At 39.2% G+C, this 21300-nt stretch overlaps 1 protein-coding gene across 6 annotated transcripts in view; it reads right to left on the bottom strand.

Moving 5' to 3' along the window:
* dock4 (dedicator of cytokinesis 4) overlaps window positions 1-21300 on the bottom strand; it is a 366243-nt gene that overhangs the window by 137836 nt on the left and 207107 nt on the right. For all 6 annotated transcript variants that reach the window (XM_063057889.1, XM_063057890.1, XM_063057892.1 and 3 more), the window contains exons 18-23: window positions 13921-14018; window positions 13733-13816; window positions 13369-13469; window positions 9304-9385; window positions 5817-5987; window positions 3376-3568 (exon numbers count right to left, since the gene is read on the bottom strand). In XM_063057889.1, the coding sequence (XP_062913959.1) occupies window positions 3376-3568; window positions 5817-5987; window positions 9304-9385; window positions 13369-13469; window positions 13733-13816; window positions 13921-14018 (729 nt within the window). The remainder of the gene's footprint in view (window positions 1-3375; window positions 3569-5816; window positions 5988-9303; window positions 9386-13368; window positions 13470-13732; window positions 13817-13920; window positions 14019-21300) is intronic.

Below are 21300 nucleotides of genomic sequence, written 5' to 3'. Positions count from 1 at the left end.
TGAGCCTGGAGAGGGTCCCTGTGCTGTGGAAAACATCCTGCCTAGTTCCAGTACCCACGAAGACATGTCCCACCACACCCAGTGACTACAGACCAGTGACACGGACCTTAAGTTTTGAAATCATTAGGAAGACTGATCCTGACACATCTCCGGACCATCGTAAATCCATCACTGGGACCACTGCAGTTTGCTTACCAACCACATTTTGGAGTCAAGGATGCCATTATCTTCCTGCTTCAACAGCCTTACACCCATCTGGATGAGCCAGGCAGCACTGTGAGAATCACGTTCTTTGATTTCTCCAGTGCCTTTAACAGCATACGACCTGCTTTACCAGGGAGTAAGCTCACGGAAATGCAGGTGGATGCTCCACTGATGTCCTGGTTTACAGACTACCTGTCCAGTCGGCCATAGTATGTAAGATTGCAGAGCTGTGTATTAGATACTGAGGTTAGCAGCACAGGAGCACCTCAGGGGACTGTCCTGTTCACCGTCTACACCTCGGACTTCAGATACAACTCTGAGTCCTGCCACCTGTAGAGGTTTTCGGACGATTCGGCAGTTGTGGGCTGTATCAGCCGGGGTCAAGAGGCTGAGTACAGAAGAGAGATGGACAACTTTGTTGAGTGGCGTGGGCTGAATCATCTGTAGCTCAACATCACTAAGACAAAGGAGTTGATACTGGACTTCAGGAAGGTGAAAACACTCTGCATTCCCATCTCCATCAAGGGAATGGATATGGAAGACATCCAGGACTATAAATACCTAGGAACTCACCTGGACAATAAACTGGTTTGGACTAAAAATACAGGGGCTCTGTACAAAAAAGGACAGCGCCAACTGTACTTCCTGCGGAGGCTCCGGTCATTCAACATCTGCAATACTATGCTGCAAATGTTCTATGACTCAATGGTGGCCAGCATTCTGTTCTACACTGTAGTCTGCTGGGACAGCAGGGTGAGAGCAGCCCACGCCAAGATGATTGATAAACTCATCAGGAAGGCTGGTTCTGTTCTGGGGGTGGACCTAGATTCCCTAGTGGTTGTGTCTGTCTGAGAGGATGCTGCAGAAGCTATGGAGCATTATGGACAAACCCTCTCACCCCCTCTACCACATACTGGACAAACAAAGGAACAGATTTATTCCACCGTAATGGAATGGCGCAGGAGATCCTCTCTGCCTGTGGCTAATAGACTCTGCAACTCCTGTTCCTTAAGTATCTAAGTATATGGTTTCATTACATATCTGTATTTTGCACTATTACTTTTTAGTACACATTTTGTATTTTACTTTCATACCTCAATGCTTACATTTTGTATTTTAAAGTATATATTTCTGACTGAGCAACCTTGCAACAATAATTTCCTTCAGGATAAATAAAGTTTTATCTCATCTTATTCACAGATTCATACAGCAAGCCTTCAGGTCCAGATTATGATAATTTTTCCTTAATACAGACGATGAGTTACGTTACTCAACCAATTCCAATTTTCTAAACAACGGCAAGAATGAATCAAGAACTCACACGTTATTCCAATCCTGGCTCTGCTTTCATTGACAGGTTCAGCCCACTGATCAACAATTCATCCAAATTTCCACAGTAGTCTACTATAGATAATGCTGAAGTTTAAGTGGATTAATGGCACCTAACAGCGATTCTTCTGCCTTCATTTTCAGAAGCAGCTCTATTTTTCCATCCTTAATATCTCTATTTTTTTCCTTTCAGGGTTCTTTTGAAGACCCTGACCTGGAGTTACATGCTGACTATGGTGTTTTGCGGGCATGGGACACACTCCCGGGGTTTCACGACTGGCCATTATTCAGCATGCCAAGGGCTTGACCTAAGAGCTCAGCTTGCCTTTGGAGAGCTGAGATCTCATGGCTCTGGAGATGCGCAGATCAAAGGTCAGTGTCCAGGCAAGAGCCCAGTGTTTCATGGGAGATGGAAGATCTAAGGCTGTGTGCCCAGAGACCCGAGATCTTTGAGCACAGAGCTCGAAAAAAAGTGATGCAACGGACTTTTAACATCATAAACCATCGAGTTGTTCGTTATGCCTCCCCTTCTGCTGTGAAATGGAGACACCCCTTTCTCCCTCATTAGGGAGCGAGAGAGAGCCTGTGGTATGTCGAATGCCGGGTGAATAAATAGTCTTTGGAGTACTGCAAGTCTTTGTCTTTGCTGTTGCTTTGCTCACTCTTGTGGCCGATGTGTTTTTTCTTTGCCGTTGGGGTGAGGGGAATTGTTGCTTGCTGCCGCTTACGCACAGGAGGGAGGGGAGCTGGTGGGGGGACTTTGGGGTTCTAACATTTAACTGTCATTCATTCTTTGGGGGCACTCCTCTGTTTTCATAGATGGTTGCAAAGAAAAAGCATTTCAGGATGTATACACTGGATGTATACAGGATATATACATACATGTATATATTGTATACATTCTTCTGACATTAAATGTAGCTTGGAAACGAGAATGAGCAGTTTTCGACTTATCTCATGAGGCAACCGAAAGCACTTCACAACAATTGTATCTGAAGTGCAGTTATTATTATGTGGACAAGCGCAACTCACTGAAGGATGGCGCTGTGCAACCAGTCGTACAGAGCTGAAATAATGTTGCAGCACCCTGGTGTTCTCTACTCATCATCCTGCTTCTTGACACCAAAACCTCTGCCATGCAGCAAGTAAGAAAATCAGTGGCACAGTGAGATGAATGGCTAACTGATACAGTGCTGCTTTGTATTTACAAACTGCATGGATAGTCCATAACATGTTCCAGAACTAACATTCCTCTGAGGCAAACAAGTTACTTCAGTAGCAACTTAATATTCAAAAAAAATCTAAAATTAATTTGCAAAATACACTGATAGAAATTACATTGAAATCATTCACTAAATTTTTATAAGTTATGGCTGACTTTGAATTAACAAAATGTAATCATGTTACCTTGATAATTCAAGTTGACAAACTATACAAATGTGAAATTCAACAACTAGCCTTCAGTGTTAACGAGTTCACCAATTCTAGAGTTAGAGTTAAATGAATGTTAGTGTTAAGCAACAGTTGCTTTTTAAATTAAAATTTATACTACTATTTGCAATTTATGTTCTTATAAAGTAATTAAGCCTCGTTCCCTTCAATGCTTATGATTCCTTTTGAATAACAAAATTGCTCCATCTGTTTAAATCGAGTTAAAAATTTTTAATAAACCTTTTTAATAAACCCTGGGGTCACTGGCTTGTGTAGTAAATATAGATCACATGATTCAACAAGAATAATGTTAGTTAACTGCAATACCTCTTTGGAAATGCATATACTGTATCTAAAAACAGATTAGAGAATGTACAGTTAAGATAATAGAGCAACAACCACTTCTCTTACCAGGATTAGCAAAAAGTTGGCTCTCTACTGTTTTAGCGATGCACTGAAGTTTGACAGCTTCCAGTGAATATTCCACATGTAGGATATCTGGCATGCTGCGCAATGTATCTCTAACCAGATTTGAAACTTCTCGCACATCTATCAGTTTCAGTAGCTCTGAGTATACAGCTGGAAAGGAGCTGAGAAACACAGCCTGGTGAAAATAAAGATAAAAATGTAACCCAAGTATCAAAACTCCATCACACTACTTCAACTGGAGGCAGTTTTTACTTGTCACACTTCAACTTAGTATTCATAAAGTAAATGAAAAAATGCATAAAAAAACAAAAATCAGTAAATCATCCAGCATCTGTGTGAAGAGAAAATAAAGTTAAAGTTTCAGGTCAATCAATGAATTTTTACCATAAATCCTGATTTGATCTCATAACATGGAGTACAAAGTTGTACAATTGCTTCTCTGATTACCCCATTTAGTCCACAATCATATCTGAACTAAGAGTCATCTATGATTTTAGTTCTCTATCCCATTCCCACAGTAAGCACTCATCTCCCAGGCCATTTCAATGAGGTCCAATAGTCAACAACCCAGTGCAGCTGGGTTCCTACTTTATGAACTCAACACTGCACTCAATCATGCCAGATCATAACCACTACTCTTGTTTGGGTCAGTCGGTGCTGATTAATCAAGTGCTATTTTCAGTGTCTTCAAACTACTTTGTTTCTGTACTTTGGCTATTTACTACTTTCTGCTACTTTGAATCATCATGCTGGTTTGTAATTTGGTCTTCCCGGCTTTCTGTCCTTTCTGAAGCAATCCCATTTGAGCTGGTTCCTGAGCAGAGAAGGAGGGTGGTATGTTCTCATACCTGGAAAACAAAGGTTACGCTCAGAAAGGTAACATCAGTCACACCAAAGCAAACCACACTTTCTCTTTTCTTTCTGTTCCAATGTACCTCCTTAAAAAGCACATCATCTCTAATTCTATCCAGCTCCAGAGGAAGGTCCATCTGAAATGCTAACCCTGTTCTTCTCTCAAACAGAAATGCCTAACTTGCTGAGTATTTTGTGTTCTTATTTCAGATATACAGAAACAGAGCATTTCTTTTGATCTTATTTTAGACTATAAGCAGAATTTGGTCATTTGGTTTCACCATTCCATCACAGCCAATTTATTACCTCTCTCAACCCCACTCTCCTGCCTTCTTACCATAACCTGACTTATCATGAACTTATCAACTTCTGTTTTGAATAATCAAGTAGCTTGGACTCCACAGCCACTTGTGGCAATGAATTCCACGAATTCATCATTGTCTGGTTAAAGAAATTCCTCCTGAACTCTGTTCTAAAAGAATGTCCTTCTATTTTGAGGCAGTGTCCTCTGGTCTTAGTCTCCCGCACTATAGGGAATATCTTGCTTAATTTCAAACTCCATCTGATAATTTATGGCAATTTACCTTAATCTGTGATTTCAAAGGAAATGTCTCATGTGCTGAGATATACAAGACAGGCAATTACAAAAATTCCCATTCCCTCTCTCCACTTAATAATAAAATTGTTTCAAAATTTTCTTTTTAAATTATATGTAACAGTAAAGAGTATGTTACCAAATTATGTCAAGGTAAAATTATTAGCATTTTGTTATTTGATCTTTTCATGAGCAAAAGCAGGGATCCATATAACAGCTTAATCTTTAAATAAATCAAACATCATTTTCAAGAATGAGACCTAATATACGTATATTACAAGGTGACATTCTGGAATTTAGCAACTGAATAACAGATGGTGGTTGAAATGTATCTGGCACAAAGCAGATGATAATGGAAGAGCCACAATCTACACTCTGCTTCATTGCCTATTAGACTGACTTTAATAGAGCAGAAAGCTGAATGAGGTATTAACATATAAGCAGGGTTGCCATATCATTAACACTTCAGTATCAGCACCCATATTGAAGAAGCAACCTTAAAAGGAATTCCAGAATGGCCTCAAACTATCACAGCAGTCCAGTTATCACATGGCACAACCAGCAACTTTGAAATTTACAGAGATTTTCCTGTTAATGAATCTTTTCAAAATTCCCAGAAAATCTCATTTGGCATACATCAGAATAGTTTAAAAAAAACAACCATAAAATAAAAGAAAATTAGTTGCGATTGAGGGAATTATGATATTTCTTACATGTTCTTTTTTTGCTCCACAAAGACCTGAAAATTTGGGAGGACAGTACTAAATAACATCCAATAGTGCAGTAAATGTGCTAGTCTGGTACCAGTAAAATTTTAATCATGTTGGATTACACAAATTCTATTATATTATTAAACATAGTGAACCGGAGAAAATAAATTCGGGCTGACTGAAAATTGGGAGTATCCGATTATCATCCAAGAAAACCGGAATATGATATACTGAGTCTGTATGGGATTAAGGCTGAAACTACTCACCTGAGTTTGTGTGATGATGGATGATCCCTGGCTCTCAATGGAAAGGAAGTATCTCACTGACTGGAATAGTTCATAAATACTATTTCGAAATTCTTCCTCATTCTGTCCGCCCGTTGCAAGAGTGTACAAACTCCGAGAATGAACAATATACTTAAATATATATTCCTGTGCCTAGAATTAGAATTGGAAAACCACTCATAGATAGGTGTGAAATAACTGGAATTTCTAATAACTTTAAAAGTCAACTGGTAAAAAGCAAAACCAGAATACATACATCAACAGCTGTGGATTTGCCTTTATGGCATTCTAAAATTTTCTATATTATACAGCTTTGTGGAACTGCATTATTGCCCAGAACAAACATTTTATCCCAGGTAACACAGCAAGTCAGGTAGCATCTACAGAAAAAGAGTAAACAGTCGACATTTTGGTCAGAGACATCGACTGTTCATTCTTTTTCCATTGATGCTGCCTGACCTGCTGAGTTCCTCCAGCATTTTGGATGTGTTGCTTTGCATTTCTAGTATCTGCAGATTTTTGAGATTTTATTGGAGGTACCAGCCATAATGGAGCCTTTGTCAAATTGCATTAATCACTCCCTTGGCAGCTATGTGAAATAAATTGGCTGATAGCCTGATGCAATGCACAAACTCGACCAACAAAAATGAAAATGTCATTCTCTGAGTGACTCAGTGTTCTTTAAATTGTACAGAAGGTCCATATTGTTTGGATTCATCATGGGTTTAAGCAAGGTAATTCTAAGTGCATGCCAATACATTGTGGAATAACCTTAAATACAAAAATCAATTAGCACTTAATATCTGCACATTCTTTTTCAGCATATTATGTGACTAAAATTTGCAGGAACACTAAGCACTCAGGGAAGCTAATTATCAAATTTCACAAACAATGTTGCAATAAAACGAAAAGAAAATCCATACTCTTTTGTTTAAAACCCTACCAAGATAACCTGAATGAATGCTAGTTCAGATCCTTATCAGAGAACCTCAAAGTTATAGAGTATTAATGTTTTGAAGACAGTTGGGACTTTTCACTATGGTAGAGATTCGCTACATAGAGCCAAGTACCTGTTGATGTTTCTGCTTGGTTGTACTGGTTAAAAATCACCAGTTTGTGCTCATTCACCGTTATAAGTCAGCAAAGACAACTAATCAAAAGTATATTTAATTTGCGACAGATGTCAGGAATTATTGAATGTCAACGTCGGCATGTCTCCGAGTGATAGTTCAACAAGATGTTCTTATCGCAACCTGCCTCACAAGCAAATCAGCAGTTTTCTATTTTCTCAACTAGCACTCCAAATGCTTCACATTCCCATGCCTTTGCCAACAGCCCCACTAATTCTCTGGTGACATTAACCTCAGTCAATAATGTTGCAGCGCTCATCATACTGAACAATGCGGGCTATTTGTGAAATTCAGATCAAATTCCGTATTTCAGATTAGAATCTGCAACCATTCACAAGATAACACACTTATTAATACGTAGTGTTGACAAGAACAAGCTGGTAATACCAGACTTTTGCATTGGCTCATGGTGAGGCAATCCTGCTCATAGTTGTAACAGCTCCGGTTTCTCAGATTGTAACAATACAGATTTCCAACTTCCATTCCCATGGTATGAAAACTAGTTTGCAGTCCGCAGCTCTAGTTTTCAATATGAGTGCAGAACTTATATCGTCAAAGTGAAAGAAATACACAGATTTATAATTTTTATACCAAAAGTTCAGATTTTATGGGCAGCATCAAATGAAGACTACTTCGAGTTCTTTGCACTTTGTCAAATTCAAAGGAAATCATTTATCAAAGTATGTATATGTCATCATATACTACCTTGAGATTCATTTTCTTGCAGACAATTAGAGGAAAACAAAATACAATATCATTTATGAAAATCTATACATAACAAAGACTGATAAACCACCAAGGTGTAACAGAAGACAAGTTGGGCAAATAAAGAAATAAATAGTAGAACACAAATTGTAGAGTCCTTGAAAGTGAGTCTTATAGATTGTGGAATCAGTTCAGAGTTGAGGTGAGTGAAGTTATCCTCAACTGGTTCAAGGGTCTGACAGTTGTAGATTATTTACTGATGTAGATTGAAAATTGGCTGACAGCGAGAAGTAAACAGGCTGTTTTCAGACTGTGACCAAAGGCACTCGCAAGTTTCTACAGGTGCACTGCACAGAGCATTCTAACTCATGGCATCACCACCTGGTATGGAGGGGCCACTGCACAGGGTCAGAAAATGCTGCATGAAGTTGTAAACTCAGCTAGTTTCATCATGGGCACGAGACACTCCAGCATCAAGGACACCTTCAAAAGGTGATGATGCCTCAGAAAGGTGGCATCCATCATTAAGGACCCCCATCACCCAGGACATGCCCCCTTCTCACTGCTACCATCAAGGAGCCTGAAGACGCACACACTGAACATTTCAGGAACAGCTTCTTCCCCGCCGCCCCTGCCCCCCACCATCAGATTTCTGAATGGACAATGAACCCATGATTACTACCTCAGTATTTTCCCCTCTCTTTTCACATTACTGCTTTAATTTAGTTTTATTTCTTCATATATACTTACTGTAATTTACAGTTTTTAGTATTAGGTATTGCAATCTACTGCTGCCACAACATGACAACTTTCACAATATACGCCAGTGATATTATAGCTGATTCTGATCCTGAGGTACATTCAGGCTAGCACAGGAATCTCTGCAAGGCTCTGGCTGTAGGCAATCTCCTTTATGCTTTGGAGGAAGGTAATCATGCGAGATACTGTATACCTAGGTTTGCTGATAATGCAAATCCAGGTGGAAATCGGGGTTGTGAGAAGGGCAGGGAAAAATGTTAAGTTAATCACGTCAGTATGTAGAAAGGTAGAATATTTCTAAATGGTGATAGATTGAAGGGAAATAATATTTAAAGATTCTGAGTATACCTATGTATGAGACATGATAAATTAATAGATAAATTCAGTAACAATTAAGACAGCAAGTTGTATTCCAATCTTTATAGCAAGAAGATCTGATTACAAGAACAGAGACTCCTTGCTCCAATTACATAGGGCTCTGGTAAAATGACAATGGAAATGGTTCAGTCTCCCTGTCCAACAACAGATATACTCAAAAGAGAATGCAGCAAGGTTCATCAGATTGATTCCTAAGATAGCAAATTTGCTCTCTGAGGGAGGCTTGTGCAGACTTGCATGTACTTTTCACGTTTAGGAGAATGAAAGATCTCATTAAAGTACTCCTGAAATGTTCTCCAAAGGCAAAGTTATTTCTTTAAGTTTAATGTTCACTGGTAAACAGCCAAAGTATTCAACAGCACTTAACGTATGACATCAAATTTCCCTTGATTCACAACTATTGAAAAGGCTGAAACCTTCCTTCAGCTTTTGTCAAATGTTTTTGTCTCTCGTATTCATTATAAAAAGAGTAATTGACATTGTGTAAAAATCCTTACCCTCAGCACATCTTGAATATGTTCTTGTCTCTCTGCTTCTATTGAACGATCAATGTATCTTTTCAGCACTTTTATAAGATCCCTGCAACATTAGAAATTTGCAATTTAACAAAAACAAATCATTATTACCTTAAAAGCATACTTTCTTCTCTGTCAAACTCCGTATTTGTATAAAAAATTGATCAGTTTCTACAACTCTGTTCACATCAAAAATATACTCAAACCAATTTTACTGATGTTGGCAGCAATCTTCACTCCTGCTTTCATGATCTTCCTTTAGTATAGGCCTGAGCTCAGTGTGCTGCCTTCAACATATACAATGGCATGCAAAAGTTTGGGCACCCCTAGTCAAAATTCCTGTTACTGTGAATAGCTAAGCAAGTAAAAGATGAACTGATTTCCAAAAGGCATAACGTTAAAGATGACACATTTCTTTAATATTTTAAGCAAGAAAACTTCTTTATTTCCATCTTTTACAGTTTCAAAATAACAAAAAAGGAAAAGGGCCCAAAGCAAAAGTTTGGGCACCCTGCATGGTCAGTACTTAGTGACACCCTCTTTGGTAGGTATCACGGCTTGTAAACGCCTTTTGTAGCCAGCTAAGAGTCTTTCAATTCTTGTTTGGGGGATTTTCACCCATTCTTCCTTGCAAAAGGCTTCTAGTTCTGTGAGGTTCTTGGGTCATCTTGCATGCACTTCTCTTTTGAGGTCTATCCACAGATTCTCGATGATGTTTAGATCGGGGGACTGTGAGGACCATGGCAAAACCTTCAGCTTGTGCCTCTTGAGGTAGTCCATTGTGGATTTTGAGGTGTGTTTAGGATCATTATCTTGTTGTTGAAGCCATCCTCTTTTCATCTTTGGCTTATTTTTTTTTTACAGATGGTGTGACGTTTGCTTCCAGAATTTGCTGGTATTTAATTAAATTCATTCTTCCCTCTACCAGTAAATATTCCCCGTGCCATTAGCTGCAGCACAAGTCCAAAGCATGATCGATCTACCCCCATGCTTAACAGTTGGAGAGGTGTTCTTCTCATGAAATTCTGCACCTTTTTTTCTCCAAACATACCTCTGCTCATTGCAGCCAAAAAGTTCTATTCAGAAGATTCAAAGGAACATCTAAACAAGCCTGATGCATTTTGGAAATAAGTCCTGTGGACTGATGAAGCTAAAATAGAACTTTTTGGCCACAATGAGCAAAGGTATGTTTGGAGAAAAAAGTATTGATGTAGCTACAAAGGTGGCACAACGGTGGCTATATTTCATTAGATGTATGAGGAGATTTGGTATGTCACTGAAGATACTTACAAATTTCTACAGATGTACTGAGGAGAGCATTCCAACTGGCTGCATTACTGTATGGTTTGGAGGGATGACTGCACAGGATCAAAATAAGTTGCAACCTTAGTGCCAATGCAGGTATTAGCCACCATAATATCCAGGACATCTTCAAGGAGCCATGCCTCAAAAAGGCGACATTTATTATTAAGGACCCCCATCACTCTGTTCTCATTGCTACCATCAGGAAGGAGGTACAGTAGCCTGAAGGCACACACTCAACAATTCAGGAACAACTTCTGCCCCTCTCCTATTCAATTCCTGAATGGACATTGGACCCATGAACACAACCGTGCTTTTTTTTTATTTTTGCACTACTTACTTAACACACACATACATACACACACACACACACACACACACACACAAACACAGGTTTTCACTCTATTATTATGTATTACACTGCACTGCTGCTGCAAAGGCAACAAATTTCACAACATGGTGGTGACATTAAACCCGACTCTCATTCTGATCAAAACCGCAACACTGAATCTTTCTACCTGGGCATGTTACCAAGGCTTTGGTTTAATCTCACATCCAAACCAGCAGCCCCCTTTGCAGTTGAACATTTTGTTGATAATGAATAAGATTTTGTGCTCAGGCCTCTGGATTGGGATCTATAACCTTTGTGCTCAAAAGGCAAGACTGCAGCTAAGCCAGCACTGACACCAAATTACACACAAGTTCAACAAATTGCATTGCCACCTCTTTTCTGTGGAATGCCACGATCTGCTATCTGCACACGGTGGAGTTTGCATCTTTTCCCTGTGACTGTACAAATTTCATACAGATGCTCTGATTTCCCTTCACATCCGAGACATACCACCTTGGAATGTGGAGGACATATGTACTCTCAGAATCCTTAAAAAGCATCGAGATGATCATTTCAATTGCCAAAAGATAAAGGCCAAGGATTAGCGCTTGGAGATGAATATACAGAGAAATGGATATGGTAAGCCAAAAGCAGACATCCCACCTCTCCCGGAAGTTCCAGGAGTCTCCCGCATAGCGATAGTGGCTCCTTGACGCCCGGAAATTATATACACTATCCTGGAAATAGATTTTTTTGAGAAAGAGAGAGAGAGGGAGAGCGAGCATCCTGATTGGTCTCTCTTTGTGCTAAGAGTGGTCCCCAACGGGAAACGATATGATCTGGCGATATGAGTCAGCTGCACCTTTCCTCATTCCCTGTCACTGACTGCTGAGCTTGAACGCACGCGAGGTCATTACGCACACGTCATTCATGTCAGCGCGGGAAGATGATCAACTCCTCGAGCTTGCAAATGATGGTGGGCTGAAAAGTATGTTTGACATAACATCTCTGCCGGCGTTCTGGATCAAAGTCAAGGCTAAATATCCTGAGATAGCCATGAAAACACTGAAACGTTGCTTCCATTTCCAACATCATATCGCTGCGAAGCAGAGTTTTCTGCAATGAATGCAACGAAAACTAAATTGCGGAAGAGTCTGAACATAAGGAACCTCCTTCGTGTATCGCTGTCTCCCATCACCCCTCGATAGGACCGTCTTGTTGCAGGGAAACAAGCCCAGGGCTCCCACTGATTCAGCGATATTTGTGTGTTGCAATGATTTTATATGTTCATATGAGGAAAATATGCACTGTGTGTTTAATATACAAACGTTACTTAAAATGTTATGATGCTATTCACTTATAATTGATTTATCACCTATATTCCGGTCATGATTAACAACCCACCCCCCCACCCCCGGTTGGCCGGTCCACAAGAATATTGTCAATATTAAACCGGTCTGCGGTGCAAAAAATGTTGGGGACCCCCGCTAAGTAGACCTATCAGTTTTCTCTGTGGGCGGGCTTTACAGTCGACCTCAAAAATAATGACAGTGCTGCTCGCTGCACTGTTTGCAACAGTGACTTTTCTATTGCCCATGGTGGGTTAAAATGTAAAAGACATGTTGAGGTGAGTTTAACAGGTGTCATTCATTCATTAGCGTAGCTAACGTTACTTAAACTAGCTGGCTAGCTGCTAAGGAGCTTTGCGATTGATGTCCTATGTGATGAGGCCAAACTCCCTGTAGATTTGCTTAAAGTTGTAATAGAATAAACATAATAATATAATATAGGTACATATTTTAATGTCATATTTTCTGCATATACCCAACTTGGTTTACAGATTAGACAAAATCACTAAACAAAGTATTACATACACCTTTGGAGGCTGACGGTGGGGTGATGGAGGAGGGAGATATGGAGGAGGGAGATATGGAGTTGCGGGGGGGCGGGGGTGCTACCTCCTTGAAATGAGTTTTTGCAGGGTGGGATGTCTGCAAAAAGTCCAATTCATGCCAAACAACAATGACTTTACGATCTACTTACACTCACAGATAAGACCGGCCAACTAATCCATCTATACATGTGAGCCCTGTAGTTTATAGAATCATCTTCTGATTTGGAAAGTTCAGTGCAGCTTTTAATATCACTGTCATGACACCACTGCAGCTGAACTATTAGAAAGCTAAAGAGGAGAAACCCAGTAACGGAAGTATTTAGCTCATTGGATAATCACTGTTTTCAAAATATAGATCAAATAGAAATTAGCAATACTTTGCATTGAGCTTTTGGAAAATCAAATTTTAATGCAGGATATGGTTTTCCCGAAATGAACATCATTTGGTAACTTCAGATACAAACAACCCAGTGGGGATGCAAGGGACTAAGAGTTAATGTATCGGTGCATTGGATAGTACCTGTAGGCTAATGCTCCAGCAAAATGACTCTCTATGTATGTATCCATAACTGGCTTAAAATGCTGAAACTTGATATCCTGTAGCAAATTTATGATATGAACCTGTGAAAGACATAGGAATTAGTGTTCAAAGTGTTCCAGTACAATATAGTGGAATAAACTTTAAATAATGTTTTTAATAATATGGACTGATGTCTGCAAACTAAAACATAATTGTTAGGAGAACAATATAGCTTTGTTTTTCTCCATGCAATCGCTTGAACGAACATATAAAATTTACTTTGCAATGGACACATTAAACTTGAAAAGGAACTAAAATAATAGATTTATCAATCAATTGGAAGTTAAATTTGAAAAACACTCACCAATGAATCAAAAACTTTCAATCCATATTTTTGGGAATTCTCATCCAAAATTCCAAATAATGCATCCAGTGTATCTTGCAAAAACTATGAGACATTCAAATGAAACTGTAGACATATGTTTACCCAACAAACCAAATACATTTTAGATAATGTGTTTTAAAATATTAAATGTAAACAATGCAGTCTACCTTAACTATTTCTGCACCATCGATATCTTTGAATTTTGAGAGAATGTCGCATATTCTTTCTGGGTGGGCTCTCCATTTCAAAAAATCTAGCAAATCCCCTTAAAAGCAAAAGATTTATAAAGCATGAATAAATATTTCACTAAGTTGAACAATGAAACAATATATTTATCTCCAATATGCTCCAGTCAAAAGAAAGCATGTTTAGTTTTATTCTGGTTTTCCATAAACACACATTGATTGATTGTAGGTTTTCTTTCGACACAGTGAAGAGAAAATTCTGGAAATACTCAGCAGTAACTGTGGAGGGAGAAAGTAGAGCATTGCATTTCATCAGAAGGAGGAAATAAATTTGTGCTATTTACAAGTTCCTCACCCAAAGTTACAGATCACCTTGATATGGAGGTATTGTGCAGTTCATAGCCACACAGCACAGAAACCGGCCCTTCAGATCAAAGTCCGAACCAAGTATTAAACACCCATTTATAGTGATCATATTCTTCCCATGTCCTCCCCAATTCTATCACCAGCAGTGCATACACCATACAAGGCCAACTGCCATATCAACCAGCACAACTTTGAGATATAGGAGGAAGCCAGAGAATGCAGGGGGCCGGGGAGCAAGGCAGTCAAGAAAGATTTTCTGTTCTCTCCTCAGACAACACCAGAGGTCAGGACAGAACCCAAGTTGTGAGTTTTGAGGCAGCACCTTTACGAGCTGTACCATTCCTTCCTTCACTGTCAGCTAATTGCTGTACTTTTTAAAAAAAAATCATTAGCTGACACTTACTTGATCCAAACATTGCCCAGCATCTACCAGCCCAACTACGATGGCATGCATTTCACAATTAATCATCTTCATCACAAGGTTAAGGGTGAGAGTTTTTGATGATTCTGCTTTGTAGTTCTACTTGCAGTCTGTCACGCTGTCTTGTATCCTTACCACCTACTTCCCAAACTGCTATATGTTTTTATCATCTTTTTAAGTTAGCATGTACAACTTGAACTGTCAGGTTTTTTCTCTCATCATATTGTAAACTTGATTTTGCAGAACATGCCAACAGCTTTCGGGAAAATCATTGATGTAACTTTTCTCAATCCAATATTTGTCTTCAATACAGTTTAACTGAGGTATACAATTTAAAATTACATATACTTTACCCTAAAGTTATCAATTTTGGATTTCATAAGGTTTTAGTAAAAAAAAACCTGAACTTTCCCTGCCCTGAAAACTTCAGCATGATGTCTTTATCGACATCTTTGCTTTTCCACCACATTTCTATTCTGCAGTCAGAGCATGTGCAGTGAATTTCCCAGGATGCACTGTGCCTATTCAAGTTGTAGTACTGATGGGTAATTTTTCTTCAGCAATTTATGTTCATCAGGTTTTCTTGATATAATTTTAAATACATAATTATAACTCTGAAGCCTTAACATTCTTTTAAAGCTTTATAACTGATAGAAACTGACAATGTGGTGACAGATTACATCATTGTTATAGTTTTTGCCTACTGTTCGTGCAGTATTGGAATGGGATTGTCCCTTTAAGACCTGAAAGCACCATGTCATTTAGCATTTGATATATTCTTATATCAGCAATCCGTTAGTTGAATACTGACAGCCGTAAAGAGAGGAAGCTTTATTGGTAGCTCAATCCTTATGATTTGTTCTATTAAACAGAAAGATAAATGAGCCCAAGACAGTACAGCTTATTTGATTTTGGAACACGTAAGGCTGGGAGAAGAATGGAGCAGGTTCTTAACTAATATTTAATTTTCTTTTAAAGTGGTGTTACTTGTCTTGGCAAACAATACCAAAGGAGGTTAGGCAGCTTTCTCCACAAAGGTCTCTCTGATGATCAAGGTAGCAGGAGTGACGTACTTGACCAGAGGTGGATTTGTGGACAATCTGAGTGAGCTAAGTAACCATCATGCTCTAGTGGAGGAAACCCCAGGAGTTGGGATAATGTATGCAAAGGATTGTGTGCCAAAACAATTGCAAAATGAAGTGACATGTAGTAGTAGAAGTCGCAAAGTTGATAGAATTGTTCTGTTTCGGTACATTATCCGAGCAAGTTGATAGTATCCTAAATATCATGCTCTTCATTGATTTTACAGAAAGATTAAAGATGTTTTTCCAAAATCATGTGGATTTCCAGCATTAACAATGAGTGTTTGTCAACAGGAGTCGCCCACTTGTTGAATTCATAATGTAACAGCATGTAAAGCAAATGTTGAGATCCTTGGTCAGAAGAACCCCATTGTGAAAGCATCTATGGATGAAAGGTAAAGTTATCGAGCAAGTCAAGAGTAAGCCAGAAAAAGCAGACAAACGAGAGATGTAGCGAAATAGAAAACAGTCCTTTATGCTCACCTTAAATTCTGAGTACCATGCACATGCAAGCAATGATTGTATGCTTTCAGAGCAAGCAGTTGAAGAGTCAGTACTTGGGATAGTATAAGCAATTATTTGGAGTGTTCGGATGCCAGTCAAGTCATTTACAAAGATCCATAAATAACGTTCAAACAAAGAGCAGTACAGTACAGGAAGAGGCCTTCAGCCCACAAAGCTGTGCCAAACTAGTTACACCAATGATATATATTAACACTAATCCCTTCTGCCTGTATTTGGACCATACCCATCCATTCTCTGCATAGCCATGTGCCCAGCTAAGTACTGTTTAAAAAGCTCCTATCATAACTACTTCTACCACCACACTGTGCAAAAAAAAAACTTGCAGTACACATATCCTTGAAACTTTGCCCCTCTTGTCTTAAATTTATGCCCTCTGTTATTCGAGAACTCAACCATGGGAAAAGTTTGAAGGTGAGGAGCACAGCACAGCAGAGTGAAGGTTCCTGACAAATATTGACTGTTCCTTTCCATAGATGCTGCCTGACTTGCTGAAGCCTCTCCGGGTTTTCTGATTTTTGTGCAATCACTCTGCTCTTGGTACCAGATCGGGGGAGCACTTGGAAATCTGGAACCATGGCATGATACTGTGAGTTGGGCAAATTACAATCATGTAATCTTTCAATGAAAAAATTGTACAACAGGTCAGAACTGTTTTTTTTTCATGTTTGGAAATACATCAGCAACACATCTTCATAATGAATTGATACACGTTATTAAATTACCACAACACAGATCTAATGCAGTCTAAGAAATAACTCCTAAACAATTATCTTAACAAGAGTTTGTGCATTATAGAAGTAAATCCCTCTTCCTCTCCATTTCAGCTTATATGTCTTTGAGGGAAAAAAGTCTCTACTTTAGGAAGAAATCAATGGCACTTAATGCACACAATATCTGCATGCGCATAATGTGCTCCAAGTAATTATGACCATAATCCAATATTCTTGACCCACATTAGCAATACTGTGCATCTGGGACCTCCCCATTCAGTTTTACTTTGACTCGGTGTACAGCATTAAATGGTACCTAATTTAAAAGAATCAATATTAAATTGGCAAGTTGAGTGCAAGTAATCAAAAGATAACTGGAGTGAGAATTAAGAGACAGAAAATAAACACTAACAGAGCAACCCTTTAGCAATTGGGGCTGAGCAATGGAACTCAGCAGGTCAAGCAGCGTCTGTGGGAGGAAAGGAATTGTCAACACTTAGAACTTTGCATCAGGACTGGTCCTGAGGCTGAAAATAAGGTTTCTTTCTGTTTCTAATGTTGCAGTGGAATCACACAACTGTCACAACACAGTAGGCCATTTGCCCATCAAATCTGTATCAGTTTTGATTTAAGCAATCCTCTCAAACCATTCCCTTCATCTTGCCAAGCCCTATATCCTGAATACTGACTTCAATTTCTACCACGTCCAAGTAGAAACCAGTTTTCTAACTTCCTTCTATCAGGCTAATATAGTATTGAATATTTGATTTCTTCCTTGTATCAGACTGATACGATTTTGACTATTTCATCCCTTGTTATAAAGAGAAACATTCACAACATCTCTACATGTAACTGCTTTCATCATCTGCGGCATTTTTTTGATAAATCTGCCCTGCAAGCTCTTCAAGGCTTTGGCATCCTTCTTAAAGGATGGTACAAGCACCAGAGGCATATTCTGTGATTTATAAAATATGTACATGAATAGATAAGTTTATCGTAAGAATCACTTGATCAAAATGAAAACTGCTTCATTATCAATAATAATAATCAAGTTGAAGAGCTTAAACATATCATGACCACTGGTTTGGAAACAAAGACCAGGTAACCAAATTCCACTTGTGGTTTTTGTGTTGCTATTAAAACCATAAGACCATACGATATAGGAGCAGAATTGAGTAATTTGGCCCATTGAGTCTTCTCTGCCATTCAATCATGGCTGATCCTTTTCTTCCCCTCCTTAGCCCCACTTCGTGACCTTCTCTCTGTAACCTTTGATGCCATGGCCAATCAATAACCTATCAATCTCTGCCTTAAATACACCCAATGACCTGGCCTCCACAGCTGCCTATGGTAACAAATTCCACAAATTCACCACCCTCTGGCGAAAGAAATTTCTCCACATCTGTCTTAAATGGATGCCCCTCTATGCCCTCTTGTCCTAGACTCCCCCACCATAGGAAACATCCTTTTCACAATTACTCTGTCTAGGCCTTTCAACATTTGGAATGTTTCAATGAGATCCCCCCCTCATCCTTTCCAATTTTTGTGAGTACATATCCAAAGCTATCAAACGTTTCTTCTATGATAACCCTTTAGTTCCAGGTATCATCCAGTGAACCTCCTCTGAACCCTCTCCAATGCCAGCACATCTTTTCTTAGATGAGGAGCCTAAAATTGTATACAACACTCAAGGTGAGGCCTCACCAGTGCCTCAGTATCACATCTCTGCTCTTGTATCCTAGACCTCTTGAAATGAATGCTAACATTCCATTTGCCTTCCTCACCACCGACTCTACCTGAAAGTAAACCTTCAGAGTGTTTTGACCAAGGACTCTTAAGTCCCTTTGCATCTCCGGTTTTTGGATTTCTCCCTCTTTAGAAAAATAGTCTTCAAATTTATTTCTTCTACCAAAGTGCATGACCATGCATTTTCCAACACTGTATTTCATTCACCACTTTCTGCCCATTCTATTAATCTGTCCAAGTGTTTCTAGAGCCTAACTGTTTCCTCAACACTACCTGTCCCTCCATCAATCTTCATATCATCTGCAAACTTGGCAACAAAGCCATCTACTCCATAAATATACAGCATAAAAAGAAGTGGTCCCAACACATACCCCTGCAGAACACCATTAGTCGCTGGCAGCCAACCAAAAAAAAATCCTTTTATTCCCACTCAATGCCTCCTACCAATCAGCAAATGCACTAACCATGCCAGTAACTTTCTTGTAGTCCTTTCTTGTGGGCTCTTAAGTTGGAAGCAGCTTCATGTGTGGCACCTTGTCAAAAGCGTTCTCAAAATCCAAATATACAACATCCACTGCAACCCCTTTATCTGTTCTACTTGTAATCTCCTCAAAGAATTCCAATAGGTTCATCAAACAAGATTTTCCTTAGTCAAACCATGCTGACTTTGTCCTATCTTGTCCGGTGTCACCAAGCACTCCATAACCTTTTCTTTAACTATTGACTCCAACATCCTCTCAACCACTGAGGTCAGGTTAACTGGTCTATAATATCCTTTCTGCTGCCTTCCTCCTTTCTTAAAGAGTGGAGTGATATTTGCAATTTTCCAGTCCTCTGGCACCATACTAGAGTCCAATGATTTTTGAAAGATCATTACTAATGCCTCCAGAATCTCTACAACTAACTTTTTCAGAAACCTAATGTGCAGTTCATCCGGTCTGGGTGACTTATATACCCTTAGGTCTTTTAGCTTTTAAAGCACCTTCTCCCTTGTAATAGTAACTGCACTCATTTCTCTACATTCACACCCTTCAACATTTGGCACACTGCTAGTGTCTTCCACTGTGAAGAATGATGCAAAATACTCATTTAGTTCAAGAGCCATCTCCTGTTTCCTTTATTATTTCTCCGGCCTCAATTTTTTTTAAGCTTTTACTATCCACTTTGATATTGTTTTACTAACTTGCTCTCATATTTCATCTTTTCCCTCCTAATGATTCTTTTAGTTGCCCTCAGTAGGTTTTTAAAAGCTTCCCAAACCTCTGTCTTCCCACTAATTTTGGCTTTGTTGTATGCCCTCTCTTTTGCTTTTACATTAGCTTTGAATACCCTTGTCAGCCATGGTTGTACTATTTTACCATTTGTGGATTTCTTTGTTTTTGGAATACATCTATCCTGCAACTTCCTATTTTTCCCAGAAACCTATGCCATTGCTGCTCTGCTGTCATCCCTGCCAGCATCTCCTTCCTATTTACTTTGTTCATCTCCTCTCTCATCCCACTGTAATTTCCTTTACTCCACTGAAATACTGCAACATCAGACTTTACTTTCTCCCTATCAAATTTCATGTTGAACTCAATAATATGGTGATCACTGCCTCCTAAAGGTTCTTTTACCTTGAACTCCCTAATTGCCTCTAGTTCATTACATAGCACCCAATCCAGTAGAGATGATCATCTAGTAGGTTCAATGACAAACCACTCTAAAACACCTTCTCATAGACATTCAACAAATTCATCCTCTTGAGATCCATTACTAGCCTGATTTTCCCCAATCTACATGCATGTTAAAATCTCCCATGACTACTGTAACATTGCCCTTTCGACACGCCTTTTCTATTTCCCTTTGTAATCTGTGCTCCACATCCCAGGAGATCTGTATAAAACTGCAATCAGGGTCTTTTTATCCTTGCAGTTTCTTAACTCAACCCACAAGGATTCAACATCTTTCTACTGATTTGATGCCATTCTTTACCAACAGAACCATGCCAACCCCTCTACCCAACTTCCTATCCCTCCAATACAATGAGTAACCCTGGACATTCAGCATCCCTCAGCCATGATTCAGTGATGGCCACAGCGTCATACCTGATGATCTCTAATAGTGCAACAAGATCATCCACCTTATTTCTTATACTCCGTGCATTGAGATATAACACTTTGAGTACTGTATTTGCTACCCTTCTTGATTCTGCATTCTTAATACACTGATACTTCCCTGCTGGCTGTAATTTTGTCCAATCATCTGCCTGCCCTTCCTGACAGCCTGACCGCATGCTATCTTTGCATTTTTATTATCCATCCTATCTTGAATGCCTTCACTCTGGTCCCAATCACTCTGCCAGATTAGCTTAAACCTTCCCCAACAGCTCTAACAAACCTGGCTGTGAGAATTTTGAAACCCCTCAGGTTCAGTTGCAACCCATCACTTTTATAAAGGTCATACCTCCCTCAGAAAAGGTCCCAATGATCCAAGAACCTGAAGCCCTGCCCCCTGCACCAACTTCTCAGCT

Source organism: Mobula hypostoma, chromosome 9 (assembly GCF_963921235.1).
Source record: "Mobula hypostoma chromosome 9, sMobHyp1.1, whole genome shotgun sequence".
NCBI lineage: Eukaryota > Metazoa > Chordata > Chondrichthyes > Myliobatiformes > Myliobatidae > Mobula > Mobula hypostoma.
This window is presented reverse-complemented; position numbering and strand designations above follow the sequence as displayed.